This window comes from Phocoena sinus, chromosome 18 (assembly GCF_008692025.1).
Source record: "Phocoena sinus isolate mPhoSin1 chromosome 18, mPhoSin1.pri, whole genome shotgun sequence".
Classification (NCBI taxonomy): Eukaryota; Metazoa; Chordata; class Mammalia; order Artiodactyla; family Phocoenidae; genus Phocoena; species Phocoena sinus.
Window position 1 is genome coordinate 11,253,253 of NC_045780.1, and position 15,441 is coordinate 11,268,693.

The 15,441-nt window shown below is 31.6% G+C and overlaps 1 protein-coding gene across 7 annotated transcripts in view; it reads left to right on the plus strand.

Annotated features, from left to right (window-relative positions):
- NBEA (neurobeachin) overlaps nt 1-15,441 on the plus strand; it is a 620,064-nt gene that overhangs the window by 202,381 nt on the left and 402,242 nt on the right. For 4 of the 7 annotated variants that reach the window (XM_032611436.1, XM_032611437.1, XM_032611439.1 and 1 more), the window contains exons 25-28: nt 4,213-4,221; nt 6,535-6,715; nt 8,809-8,939; nt 12,161-12,268. In XM_032611436.1, coding sequence (XP_032467327.1) covers nt 4,213-4,221; nt 6,535-6,715; nt 8,809-8,939; nt 12,161-12,268 — 429 coding nt within the window. The remainder of the gene's footprint in view (nt 1-4,212; nt 4,222-6,534; nt 6,716-8,808; nt 8,940-12,160; nt 12,269-15,441) is intronic. The other 3 variants (XM_032611441.1, XM_032611443.1, XM_032611442.1) reach the window with 1 other exon arrangement.

Genomic DNA, 15,441 nt, shown 5'->3' on the forward strand with positions numbered 1-15,441 from the left:
GGGAAACAGAGAGGGAAGAAAAAGTCTCTTGCCTCTTCGGCAGGTCCAGACTTTTCCCCGGACTCCCTCCCGGCTAGCCGTGGTGCACTAACCTCCTGTAGGCTGTGTTCACGCCGCCAACCCCAGTCCTCTCCTGGCGCTCCGACACCGAAGCCCGAGCCTCAGCTCCCAGCTCCGCCCGCCCCGGCAGGTGAGCAGACAAGTCTCGCAGGCTGGTGAGTGCCGGTCGGCACCGATCCTCTGTGTGGGAATCTCTCCACTTTGCCCTCTGCACCCCTATTGCTGTGCTCTCCCCCACGGCTCCGCAGCTTTCCCCCTCCGCCACCCACAGTCTCCACCCGCTAAGGGGCTTCCCAGTGTGTGGAAACCTTTCCTCCTTCAGAGCTCCCTCCTACTGGTGCAGGTCCCGTCCCTATTCTTTTCTCTCTGTTTATTCTTTTTTTCTTTTGCCCTACCCAGGTACGTGGGGACTTTTTGCCTTTTGGGAGGTCTGAGGTCTTCTGCCAGCGTTCCGTAGGTGTTCTGTAGGAGTTGTTCCACGTGTAGATGTATTTCTGGTGTATCAGTGGGGAGGAAGGTGATCTCCGCGTCTTACTCTTCTGCCATCTTCCTGATCCCCCCTGCTTATTTTTTATTTTATAATGAATATACAGTAAAGATACTGACATTTTGAGGTTCTACTGCTGAAATTATTACCTGTGCAGTTTTGATCTCTGCAGTTTGGAATTTGAAACTATGGTACTTATTTCTTAGACTGTTCTCAACAGACTTTGGAATTCATTCAATTGTAGAAACTTTTCTTCATTGTCTCTGTCTCTGTATTTCTGTTATTTTGGTCCATTAGCTGATTGTACCTATACCTGGTTGTACAACATAGCTAATATTACGTTCTTTGAATAAATTGCTTCCTAATAGCAAGAACCTTTTCTCCGACTTCCTACTGGGAGAAAACATGGTTGGTGTCAACTGTAGAGTAATGTCTTCTATTACTTTATTGTATAATATTCTTGCTAAAAATTGTAATGTAGTAGAGAGGAAGAGTTAGGAAGGAAGAGGTTGAATAAAGAAAGAAATGAGAACTGAAGATATGGAGCTTTTTAACTTAGAGTTAAAAAAAAAAAGTTTATTGGAGTATAGTTGATTAACAATGTCGTGTTACTTTCTTTAACTTAGATTTAAAATATAAAAAGCCAAAAGAGAATTTTGGATGGAATAAGTGAAAAAGGAAACACTGGCAATATACAGATTACCAAAGGGAAACATTGTCATGTAGATGCCTTTAGAATTTCAATCCTTATATGAAGAGAGATAGAAACATTTGAAACTAATGTTTGAGTGATCTGTAATTTTGTTTAGGTTTGTGGAGTTCTTCAGAATATTCATACATTATATACAGATATGTATTTATGGAATATATATGAGTAATGATGGTATGCAGTGGTTGACAAATTTATTCTGTTTATGGATCATATAATAAATATTTTCGGGTTTGTGGGCTATATGGTATCTAACTATTGAAATTTGCTGTTGTTTGCAAAAGCAGCCATATATCATAACACAGAGGAGTAGGTGTGGGTGTGTTTCAATAAACCTTTATTTATATTTGACTTGTAGGTCCTAGTTTGCTGACCACTGACTTACAGCACCATTTTCACATAAAATACAAATGTCATAGCGTAAAACTTCATTACTTACTCCTGATCATTAAAAATTCAATAGTTAGAGCTTAAGATAAATTCATTTTTCGTATTAAATAAGAGCATGCATTTGACTTGATGAACATTTATTAAAGTTTAATTTTTAACACAATTTCACTGGTGGTTGTGATCATTATGTTTTATTAGAAGATATGTAACTTTTCCCATGCAGCCATACTAAATATTTTTAGCATTTGACACGTCTAATGTTGAAATTGTATTTAATTTTGAGTAGGTAAGTAGAATGCTAAGTATTCGTTATAATTTCTATTAAAAGCTCAACCTAGGAAAATGTCTTTTCCGTTTTTCAGTATAAGTGTGGATCTCAGATAATTTGCTCATTTTCATCGAAAGCAAACTTTTGTTTCCCAGTAATCAGTGAGACTCAAAGACGATTTTTCTTGAAGTTATGATTTAATTGAAGGCATATGGGTTTTAGCATAGGATAAATGTGTATTTTAACCTGGGTTCTACCACTTACTAGAAATGATGTCAACCTTAATTTCTTCATTTTAATGGTGTTAATTTTACTTATCCCACAGAGAGTTTGTGAAAATTAAGTTAGGTAATGTCACTAGATGGAGATGACTCTTACTGAATGTTTCCCTCCTTTACTTCCTTTTGGAACTTTTTATTCAGAATTGTATTATGATGGAATGATCTTCCCATTTATAGAGTAAGCCTGTCACACTCAGAATTCTGAAGTTTAAAATAGGATATTTGAACCAAGTTAGTTACTATGGGTGATCCATTTTGATGGCAAAAAACTAAAATGGTGTAGTCTTGTCTGTTCTCTCCATGGCATTGGCATAGTGGTGGTTTATTTTCTGCCCTGGGACCTTATATGAATACAGTAATCCATACTAAGGATGACATTTGTGTATTGCTGTTGCAGTAGCATCACGTGAGAAAACTTGAGCTGTTTTACCTTACTTGTATGGAAATATTTCAGTGGAAACTTTAAGGAAAAAGAGTATAGATATACAAATATTTGTGTTATAATGCCACCTCAAACTTAATATTCATTGAAGAAGCAGGACTTCATATTGGAGTTTCAGTTTTACCTAGATTATTTAAAATCTTATGTAGCATAGAAAATAAATTACATAGTTTCAAGTCTCTAAATTAGACCAATAGTTTTAACTTAAGTAGTCAGGGGAAAGAAATAGAACTCTTCGTATGTAGGTTGACCAGTCTTTGATTTGGGGAAGGAGCATTATTTTTGTTACTGTTGTTGAGGTTTTGAAGTTAATGTTTCTGTGACTAGTCAGTTGCATCCTCTCATTTATTTTCTATACATTGTTCAAGTTGGTCATGAATGAAAGCAAGGACTTGGAGGAAAAAAAGGAGATAAACAAAACATGGATCAACTGCAAACTGCATGATCATTTAATGATTTTAAGTTGACCATTTTGGTCAACCATCCAGAACACTGAATGTTTAGAATTTCATTCAGTGTCACGTATGGTTTCATTTTCTCTGTTGATAGAAAAATAATAGAGACTGATATTTCTGGCTTTCCTAATAGTTTCATAATCCTGAGAAAGAAGAGGAACTTTTTATGTCAAAAAATGATGACAGGGACTTAATTTTAATTTATATTTTCTTACCATTATTAGAAAATGTAGCTAATAGATTTGGGAAAACTACTAATTTTCTTTGTATTTTGTTTATCTCATAACACTGATTATATTTTAGTATTCCCAGGGTGCTTTTATATGTTCTCCTGTACTACTTGAAAATAGTTTATTTTGAAATTTATGCTCACGTATAATGTCAGAAATCAAAGAATAATTGTTGACTTTTATTATGAAACTTAATTCTATCCAAAAATTTTTAATATACTGAATATAATTCTTAATAATACTCTGAAACTTAGTACAAAATCTATGCAATTGTCTTAGTCCACATGCGACCTCATTTAGTGTATCAGTAAGTTCTTTTCTAGCAAGGGAAAGTGGTTTTTAAGTTAGAATCACTCAAATATTTTATTATCTTATTAATTACTGGGGATTTTGTTCTGTAGGAAGGGCTCCAAATATTTTAGGAAACAAAATAGCATGATTCCTTAATGAAAATTCTAGAAGGTTGGTACAGTTTATTTTCCTAAGTCATTTCTGCTTAAACTGGTAGCGAGCTAGGGCTTTTACAGAGACATTATGTTAGTTTAGTTATTAAAATGTTTCCTTGGTCATCTTCTAGGAAAAGATAACTTATTTTGTAAAATAGAGTATGCATCATTTCTAATATATGAACTATATTTACATACATATTATTTGGACAGTTACTCTAATAAAAAAAATAAACAGAAGTCTATTTGATATTTAAGCTTAATCATGTAATTTATAAAATGAATATCTCTTCTGAGAATTTTTGCTTTTAATAAAATAATCAAATATAATTTTAATATATTATTTTGTGTTTCAATTTTACATTGTATTTTCATTTAATTTTAATAATTTGCTTTTCTTGTACTTTTTTGGTCTGTTGTCTGTTTTGTCTAATGCATGTCCAGGGTTCTAAGGTTAGTATTACTTCAGTAATTTTCAGGTTTTCAGTTTTAAATTTTATTTTTGCTTATTTATGAAATTTTTGACTTGGTTATATTTTGAGTTTCCATACCATCTAACATTAGGCATATCTTTGGTATATTTAAAAGATTCATTAGAAGGATTATTTTCTCAGTGTACTGATGAACTACTATTTTATTATTCACACTAATCTTTAGACTAACCTATCAGAATATAATGAATACAATAATATTTCAGTCATATGTACAATCAGATTTTAACTGGTTCCAAAGAAAGGAAATTGGTTGGAATATATGTTAAGATTTAATAATAATCATATGTGGGTGATCTTTATTTTTAAACCTATCCCATGATGTTTATATAACATTTCATCATATTTATAAATTACTATTATATAGAATTACTAAGAACTCCCTTTTAGGTTATTGGTTAAGAATGCTTTTTCGTTTAAAATTTTATTTTGTTTAGTCAAAAATAACAGTGGCAAGTTTCATGGATGATTAATACTGTTTATAATTTCTGTTTATAATTTACTCATTTAAAAATGAAAACATTTTGAAGCTTAAGCCTTGTACACCGCAAAATACTTCAAAATAAGATCATTAACTAATAAAATGAGTTAGAGTTCCCGTAATTTTAGTAATTCAAAATGATGAATTTCTTTGAGAATACACCTATAGATATCCTAAAATTCTAATATTTTGAAAAGTTTTCAGAATGCTTAATGGACCTAAGCAATGGTCAGATCTTCCATTCCATTATAAAACACTTATATTGATAACTGATCTTTTAAAAGGAGGTTTTATATAAAATTAATTTTTAAACTTTTATTATAAACAATTGTGTTGTGGTCACTGATTTTTAATTCATGCTATGAAATGATGCTGTATATCAGTGAAGTGCTAGCAAATGAGGAATCTTTATTTAAAAATTCCAAGTAATGAATTAATTATTTCTTTAGGTCATGGATACCAAATTGGCATAATGTTGTAAATCAACAATTGAAAAAAATTTTTTTGTCTATTTACAAGCTCCTCTTAGAGAGAATGATTTTAGCTCTATTTTGATGTTAAATAGAAGGGAGAAAGGTTGTTACATTTTATACTCCATTTATAATCGTTTAGTTATAAAAGTGCTTGCAGTAGCCAGCTGTCTCTTTTCTTACCCATGTTGTACACAAGAAGTGTTTAAGAGGTCGTTTTTTAATCAGTGTTTCCTGCTGACATTTCCATGTTAATGTGAGTAGGGATATGTCTAGGTAGAATGATGGGTATAAATAATGTCAAATGGAGCATTAAATAGGAGCAGATACCTATGTATATGCTTACCTTGTAGTTGAATTTATCATTTGGTGCAGAAGTAAGGTTAATCCATATGGTTAGTGTGCCCATTTTCAGAAAATTTAAACAGTAGTATTTTTTATTTATAAAGCATTCCTTACTTTTCTCTGATTTTGAGGCACTGAGAAAATGAGGTCTAGTCATAATGAACCAAAATAATTAAAATGTTATGTAATGCACAATGAAAAAAGAGATGTTGCTATTGCTTACAAAATACAGAGTTATACATCTTATGAAACACAATGCTTTGTACCATTCCCTTTCAAAGCAGGAAATTATATTTTACCATAGACAGTAGTGTAGTGAAAGTACAGCTTCACCAGTCTAGAATGCTACTGATTCTTCTTATTGCTAGTGTCACAAATTAATATCAGTAGAGGAATTAATGATCTTGAGTATTTTTACCCTAGATTTTTATTGTTCATACAAGATACCTAGTGGTTTCACTTTATTCTGAAATGGATAAGAAAGTGTCATAATTTGACAGTTGGCTCCCTTTGATGTCAAATGAAAGTGCCACATATCTTTCCTATTGCTCATCATACATTTATAGGAAAGAAAAATTAGCACCTATATTTTTATAAATGAGAATGAGGATTTTAGGAAAGAAATATGAGTTTTATGTCTTTGTTAACTAATAAAGTAGAACAAAACTAGTATAAATATATACATGTGATTACTTCTAAATATCTTTATGAAATGATCTTAAGTTTGGAATGTAGTTTTTACAAGTAATGATATTGAAATCTAACATTGATTTTAAAAATAGATTTTTCCTTTATTTAAAGATAATTCATAGGTAAGCTAATTAAATTTGATAACTAGCTCTTGTGATATATGGAATTAGTTTATGATTTATAACTTGTTTTGTTTACAGAATAATTAAACTGTTAACCTGCAGTATGTATGTACATGTATTATATTTCCAAATTTTAAACAAGATTTAAATCTTCTACTTTTTTAAAGACGGAATTGGAAAATATTGAAGTGACACAAGGCATGTCAGCTGAGACAGCAGTAACTTTCCTCAGTCGATTGATGGCTATGGTTGATGTACTTGTATTTGCCAGCTCTCTAAATTTTAGTGAGATTGAAGCTGAAAAAAACATGTCTTCTGGTGGTTTAATGCGACAGTGCCTAAGGCTAGGTAAGTCTGTTAAGAATAACGGTGCATGTTAAATAATTACAGATTACTTTTTGATACTCTGTGATACATAAAGTATTAATGATACAATTTGATGATTATGTAATGTAAAGATTATTTTGTAATTCTTCAGAATTACTAAATTAAAAAATTATAATATCTTCACTTTGGAGATTTCATGGAATTGATCTTTAATGGATTCTAATTTGAAATAAAGTCAAATATATTTTGAGTTTTTTCAGAATCAGTTGGACAAAAACCTTTTTCACTGAAGTGATTTTAATGTAAATATATTTATGAATCCTTATTTTTGGTAAACTAATACAGAGGGTAGTTGTCCTGGGCACACAAATGTATCAGAAAACCAACAACTAGTTTTATACACATAATGCTAAAGGAAAATTGACCATGCCAATCTCACTTTCTCAGAATGCACAGTTAACATTAATAAACATTAGTGTACCTAATAACACTAATAAACATTAACACTAATAAACATTACTATACCTATGATTTTTTTTGCCGCTATCTTGTGTTACAAATAAAATTTAGTCCTGAAAACTCTTAGTAAATTTAGACCAGCTCCTTAGGCAGGAATCATTCTTACATCTGTTACCTTTTTTAAAGGGAAAAATTATTTATATTATTTAGTCTTTACAGGGGACCAGACAACTACTGTTTTCAGACCAAAATGGCTACTATTTTCATACTTGCCTTAAAGTGTGAACAGAGAGGACATGAGAAAGTAAGGTATTTGATAGGGAGGACGTTCTTGATATGTATTATTTTTATCCATAATTTTTAAAATTATGTAAAAAAAAAAATATATAGTTGCAGGGGAGAAATTGTTTCTAATCCAAGGACGGAATAAGAACTTGATTTAAGAATGGTGGAATAAATGTACTTTTTAATGTTGTTTTGTATTTTTGTATTTTCCTGAGAGGAGTCATTTCATCTCCATTATAAGGGAAAGATTGATTGACCACATGGAGATCTCTCTGTCAGCCAAGAGGTGTGGAATAATTACTGTGGGCCATCATGGACATTTCCATTGATATTTAAGAATAGCTTACAGATTGAACTTTGTTAGAAAGAGAAATATTTTTTTAAATGCCCGGATATCTTGAAAACTGCATTTATTTAGTTATTCTGAACTTTTATTTCTGAATATATTCCAAAGCTTTACTGCTGATTTCATTTTTATCCTAATAATTCTTAGCAGATTTTTTTTTTTATCATCCACAGGAAAGTTTTATAAGTGAATAATAATGAAGCAAACAATTATATGTATGTGCTGTTTACTGTTCTAAGCACTTTTCATATATTGATTCAGTTAGTCCTCATAACAGTCCTCTAAGGAGGTTACTGTGTTTATACTCATTTTACCATGAGGAGACTGAGGCACAGATAGTTTAAGCAGCTGGCCCAAGATCACACAGCCCATAAGTGGCAGAGCCAGGATTCAAACTTAGGTGGCCTGATTCCAAAATCTGTACTGTTTATTACTATGCTTTACTGCTTCTTAAAATAAGTAAGTGAATAGACAGAATGTACTTATTGAATGCTTGTTGACAAAGGTGATGTTCCCACCATGAAAATAGGTAGATATTGGGACTTGTGAGGCTTGACTATATGGATGTACCCTGTTATTGCCTGAAATGAGGAGCTGTGCTCTATATAGTCACCAAGATAGTCATCTTAAGGGCAGGAGGCTTATTATTTAAAAAATCATCAAATATGAATAAGTTTTTAAAAAATTTTAATTGATCCATAAATTTCAGAATTTTGAAGGTTAGAAGGGGATAGAATAAGGAAGGATATATTGGGAGCTTCAAAGACCCTGTAGTATTCTGTTTCTTCAGCTGGTTGGTAGTTTATGGGTAATTTGTTTTTATTTTTTAACTACATGAATGTTTTATGTATACTTTTCATTACTGTGTTTCCTAATTTAAAACAATATTTATTGATCTGGTTGATTTTAAGGATAATAATGTGATGGAGAAAGTGGAAAGAAAGAAAAAATAGAGCCAAGCAATTTTTTAAAACGTCAAGGTCAGCAATTTACATCAATAATATGCTTTCATTTTTTAAAATAGTTTGCTGTGTTGCTGTGAGAAACTGTTTAGAATGTCGGCAGAGACAGAGAGACAGGGGGAACAAACCTTCACATGCAAGCAGTAAACCTCAAGAAGCTCCCCAAGGTGTGACTGCCACAGCAGCTTCCAAGGTAATTAAGCATTTTCTATGTTAAATACAATGTACCTTAAAAATTTTTTTTTTAAGTTCATGAGAACAAAGTGACATGGTATTGCTTGATAATCAGGCAAATGGAGGCTCTGGTCCTGGCTTCTCTTCTTCAGAATTGTATTACCAAGATTACTTAACCTCTCTGAGACTGGTAATTTTTGGTTACTCAATGAAGATACTAATAATTTCTACCTTGTAGGGTTCTTATAAGGAAGGATTATATCAGTACATAGCACTGAAAAGTTCTTAATTATTACTATTTTTAATAGTTACATATATTTTCACAGAGTTCAGTATATGAATAATGTGCTTTTTAAATGGATATGCTTTTGGGGATAGAATTCCCATGATAGTCAACAAAAATATATTGAATGCCCATGAAATGAATGAATGGTGTACAGTATTTCAGAATGCAGCAGTGATTCTCATTCTAAATTAGCTCTATTTATTGTATGTTCAACTGACCATTTGCATCACTTCAGACTTTCAGTAATGTGACTTAAGGTCCTGCATGCTTGACTGTTGCTTAGTTCAGCTACAACTTGGAATCCCTTACCCTTGCTTTTACTATTTTATCTTGTTTATTTATTACTGTTTTATTTTAGTCACACTGTAGACTTCACGCAGTTCATCAGAATTTGTTTTAACCTTCAGACTTACACATAGCTTCCCCTTTCTTGAAATGTCCATCCTTATTTTTCACCCCAGTGACTCTGTTCCACTCTTGGCTTTAGCTTAAGTTCAACTCTCTGAGGAAAATGTTTTCTAATACCTTCACTGCCAACCCAGTCTAGGGGAAGTTCCTCTGTTTGATATTTTCATAAAACCTGGCATGTCTCTTGTCACTCACGGTACTTGTAATTAGATGTTTGATACTGAAACAATGAAGGCTCAATAAATGAAGGCATGAAGTAAAAGTTTAATTCATTTAAAAAGTTCTGTGGCTTCAAACTTTGCAGTTTTCAGGCAGAACAGCCACACATTTAGTTTATCTGTAGTGTAGCGTCTTTCTTTTTCACTACTGTTAGAGACACATTCCTAAAATAATTAGACCATATATTATTTTATTGCTGACAAGTCTCCACAAAACCCTTCATTGCTTAGAAAATTAACTAGAAACATATCAGCAGTCATGCTTCATGTTATTTGTGTAGGCACAGGAGACTGTATGTTACTTGAGGGCATGTTCGTTTCTTATACATCTTTGTAGTTACAGAGCGTATATCGCACAGCACAAACTCTAGAATCAAACAGTTCTGAGTTTGTATCCTGGCTCTACCACTTACTGGTTTTATGAACCAAGACACATTCCTTAGTCTCTTGTGCCTCAGTTTTTCATTTTAAAGACTGGAAGACAGTTTTCCAGTCTTTAAAATGAATATGTGTGTGTGTATATATATATATATATATATATATATATATATATATATATCTTAATGTATAAGGTGTTTGTATGAATTAAATAAAAAGCAATAATGCGTTAAAGTACTTAGTAATTCCAGAAATGCAGTGAACATTCAATTAATAGTAATTTCCTTCCTCTCTCTAGCAGTTAGCCATTCAATATATATATCATGAAATGAATAAATAAGTTAGTATTTTTGAGAGCTTAGATCTTAAAGGTGTCTACTTAATTCAGAAGATAATAGGGAACATTTCAAGCTTGTCAAGCCAAGTAGTACACTGATTGTAGAACATGGACAAAAAAGCGCAGTGAGAGGGAAATCCATAGTAATTTAGTTGAGCTAGTCAGTGTCTCTCTAGCAAGAACCTTGGCAATGAAAGATGGATTATAAGTGATGGATATAGAAATATTAGGGAAAAGTTGACTTGGTAAGAAAGCACGTTTCAGAATAGAGAATCAATGGAGAGAGTTGTTTTTTTTCTTTCTTCTCTATTTTTATTCATTTTTAATGTGACACTTGAGTAAGTAAACCTTAGTTAATTTTGGTGTGTTACTAACCTGAGTGAACTTGTATCAGTCACATGGTTTCTTTGCACCTCATTTTTTATACTTTCTAAAAAGGAGCAGTAATACAAGCTTTTCCTATAAAAACGTCTCGAATTAGATTATGGACATAGAAGTACTTTGTAAACTGTAAAATAGTATATAAATTAAAATATATACAAAGTTTCCATCTATGCTATGAATAGTATATTATTTCTTTAATCTTTCTCTGATAAAGATTATTAGCCTATTTTTACATATTAAAGCTGAGGTTCTGAGAGGTTAAGTATCTCACCTAAGGTTATATGGCTGGTTAGTCTTGGAATTGTAATGGAAGCCAAATAATTATCAACCTTCAAATACCATACTCTTTTCACTATTCTGTGCTGCAAAGGAGTCAGTCATCTTAAGAGTGAAATAGAATAATTCAGGTTTACAGAGAAACAGAAGGAGACTTATTTATTATTAATTAGTTAGAGTAACAGGTTACTTTATATGCAGGAATTGTATTTGGTACTTTACATATATAATCTAATCCACACAATTCTTAACATATTATGTAAGTGAAAAAGTACTAGATTGAGTTTCAGGGATCTTTGTTGTCTTGCAAGTTTGTTATGTGACATGTTACCTAAAATGTGTGGATTTTTGTGTCTTCAGCTATAAAAAGGATTTTGGTGGTAATGATCTTTAACGTCTTTCAGCTTTAATATTAACGCCACGACTAAAGTTTTTTTTTTTGCTCACCTTTCTAATATTCTGTAGATCATGAAATGCTTTCACATATGAAATCTCATGTAATAATGTAACGTAATAATTTCATACATTATAAAAGCATGATGGATAAATGAACGCGATGACTTAAAGAGATTTATTAACTAGAGGTGGGGAATGTGAGGCTCAGAAAAATTTACTAAAAAGCTTGAGGTCACACAGCAGAGATTTGAGCCCAGAGTATAAGATTAATATTTTTTATGCCATAATCTTCTAGCCTTTCTTTGTCTATAGTGGTAGCTATGCTGATAAAGAATAAGAACACTAGTAAGTGAAACCATGACAAGAGTAGAAGAGAACAGAAACAGTGCCTTGTAATAGCATATTGTTGACAATAAATGTTGTTCAATGAAGAGAGGAGGTAAAGAATGTGGCCAGTTTAATGACTAAATTAAAGGTATTAGAAATTATACTGCTATATAAGTTTCTGTATTATACTATTTTTTCACAATTCTCTCTCTTTATTTTTTTTTTTTAAGACTCCACTAGAGAATGTTCCAGGTAACCTTTCTCCGATTAAGGATCCTGATAGACTTCTTCAGGATGTTGATATCAATCGCCTTCGTGCAGTTGTCTTTCGGGATGTGGTAAGTTATGCCTGCTTGATTTCCCAGGAAAAAACTTTCCACTGTCATTTGTGTAAAATAATTTAAATTGTATAAGAAAGCTTCATATTAAAACTAAATGTCCTAGTGTCAGGGATTGTAGATATATAACATGCTTAGCTTTATCTGAAAGCTTATTGATATGTTATTTTTTTTAATGACGTTAAATTTTTATTTAATTTTTGTATGGATACTAAGAATAGGGATAACTTTGAAAATTATACTTGAGTTTATCTTGAATCACCTACTCCTGTCTTTTAGTATTCCTTGCTCCATCTCTAGGTACTGAATATTTTGCTAATATCAATGTTCCTTATATTATGGATAAAAGGGATTAATTCATTAAGGTGTTATTGGCAGTTACATTTGGGGGGCAGTTACTTTTGAGATAAGAATCTGCATTTTAAAATATAGATATCAATGGGAATTTGAGTTAGAAAGGTTGCTTAATAAAGCTTATTGAAAAGATAGCTTAAGGAAACGGTTTCATGAAACCCTCCAATTATATGATCACTTATCCAAAGTAAGGATAGATAAGATGGGCCTTTCCACAAATTGTGTAGAAACATACACAGCATTTCACAGCAGACGCAAGATTGGCAGTACTCCTTAGTATAGTTGCAGTTTATCAGCCATTTTGGATTCTGTTTTTCTTATTTTAATTGATGATTTATGAAACGTAGAAGGAAGTTTATGTTTTAAACTTACATTTAATAATAAATTGGATAGAGTACTTTGTACTTGAGAAAGTGGTTAAAATATATTTAAGTCATACAGCATAATACTGCATGGTAGGAATATATGATAGAAAAATTCTCACTCTTTAATATATGTCAGTGCTTATAAATCACTAAGAAAATTACAACCATACCAACAGAAAAATAAGCAATGGATGTAAAATATGAAAATAAGGTAACAAACATATGATTTAAAAGTCAGTATAACCAGCAGTCAAAGACATGCAAATTTAAAACAAGAGTGAGATAAATATTTTACCATTAAATAAACTAAAAAATTTAAATAATAGTACCTGTCATTACAAGGGTGCATTGAAACATGCTCTATGACTTATCACTGGTAGGAATAGAAGTTGAATAAACTTTTTGGAAAGCTCTTTACCAACATGTGTTAAAACTCTTATAAATATTGATGCTATTACCCAGTGGTTCTCCTTAAGCTATTTAAGTCCATGTGCTCATCAGAGTTGCCTTCAGGAAAATTGATAACATTGTAAATATCCAATATAGAGCTTAATAAACCATAGTATATTCATTTAACAAGAAACTGTGCAGCTATTAACATCATATTTTTGAGGGAAACTTAGTGACATGTAAAATGCTCATGATATATTTTAAGGGAAAGCAGCAGTATGCAAAAATACTTATACTACGCAAATATTGCATTTGTATGCCAAGTGTACATACATGCACATGTTCACCTTTTTTAAAAAAGTCTGGAAAAAAGTACCCAAGTGCTACCAGTGATTATCTCTAGGTAAACAGTTTTTATTTTGTACTTTTTTTGTATTTTCATATTTTCTGTAGTAAACCTGTACTGCTTTTATAGTTAATAAAAAAAAAGGAATTTTTTAAAATCGGAGATAAAACATATAATAGTATAAAAATCATGCTGTGAGAAACTCTATAATCTGGACTTGAATTTGGACTTGGGGAAAAAAATTACTCACTAACAGTTTAACCATTTAGAAATGCGAATTATTCATCCTGAAAAAAAACATGTTGTGGAAAGAATTTTTTTTAATGACAGATGATTTAAACGTGGAGTATGTCTTCATCTCCAAGAGACCCATTCGAACCTAACATAGAAGGGGTTTATGTTAAGTGTGACATTGCATTTAAATTGTTAGTAAATTCTGAATCAGGTTATTGTGGTAGATTATCATAATTTTTCTAGTATCTATAGATGTTTTGTAACTATACTGGATAACTCAACAGTGGTGCTTATTAGCTTTCTTCCTGAAGGAAGGGAATTAGTGTTCTCAGGTGTACCTTCCAAACATCAGGGAGGTAACATAATTTGTGTTCATTGAGTTTATACTGTGTATCAGACACTTAGTATATATTACCTCAGCTTTCAGTAAAAGGTTAAGAGAAAGCTAAGACTCAAAAACATTAAGATCACACAGCTAGTGTGAGGTCGAGTCAGAATCCCAAAGTAGATCTTTGCAAAGCACTCTCTTTTTTACCACCATATTTCATAAATTCTAAGGTACACTTTTATTTTCATTTTAAATAATCTCCAAAATTTGGAAGTGTTTTACAATTGCTATATTTTATAGTCAATTGTAGAAATTATAGTAAGATTTCTCCTTAACTTTTGAAATTTTTACGAATCAATAGTCATTTTTAGTTGCCTTAATTTCAAAACCACATGAGATAAAAAATTAGGTCTTTAAAAAAAATTATATATATAAAAGCTGTCTGTTACCCACAGAGTATGAAATACTAAATTCATAATATTTCAGAACAAATTTAATCGAGTTTGGTCATTTTTTGCGTTACCTGTACTAATTCTGTTTCATAGTATTAAATCATCAGTAAATATTTCTCATTGTCTTTTTTTCTAACAAATGCACATAAATTTTGAATCTTGCTCACATTGCGCCTAAATGAAATAGTAATGTAAAGTGCCTGTTTATGGAGTTACTAGACTTTAATGCATGTTTGTTTTCCTTATTTCTGTGTTATCTATGGACCAAGGTAATTACTTGCAGTTTTGGCTTGAGTATCACTTTTAACCTAGCTTAGAAAAAAGGCTTAATAACCATCTATATATGATGACTTGGATATAGTCTAATCTGGAAATAGTGTTAGAGGTCATTTAAATTTGTCCATTAACAATTTTTCCCTATATGATGATTATTTAGGCTTTTTGGGTAGAACTCTCAAGGTTATATGGCTCTTTATAGTTTTGCAAAGCATACTTATTTTAAACTTATCTTCTCTACTAGACAGCAATCTGCGTTTTTAAAGCTATTACCGCTTTATCCTAACTTGGTCAGTCTTTTTCAGACCTTTTACCACGTTGCTGCTCTCCTCTGGAAAAATTTCATTTTGTCATTGAGCTTTTGAAATCGGGAGCCTCAAATATTGGCTCCCAATTCTGCACTGGAAAAATTACCTCATTTTTCCAGA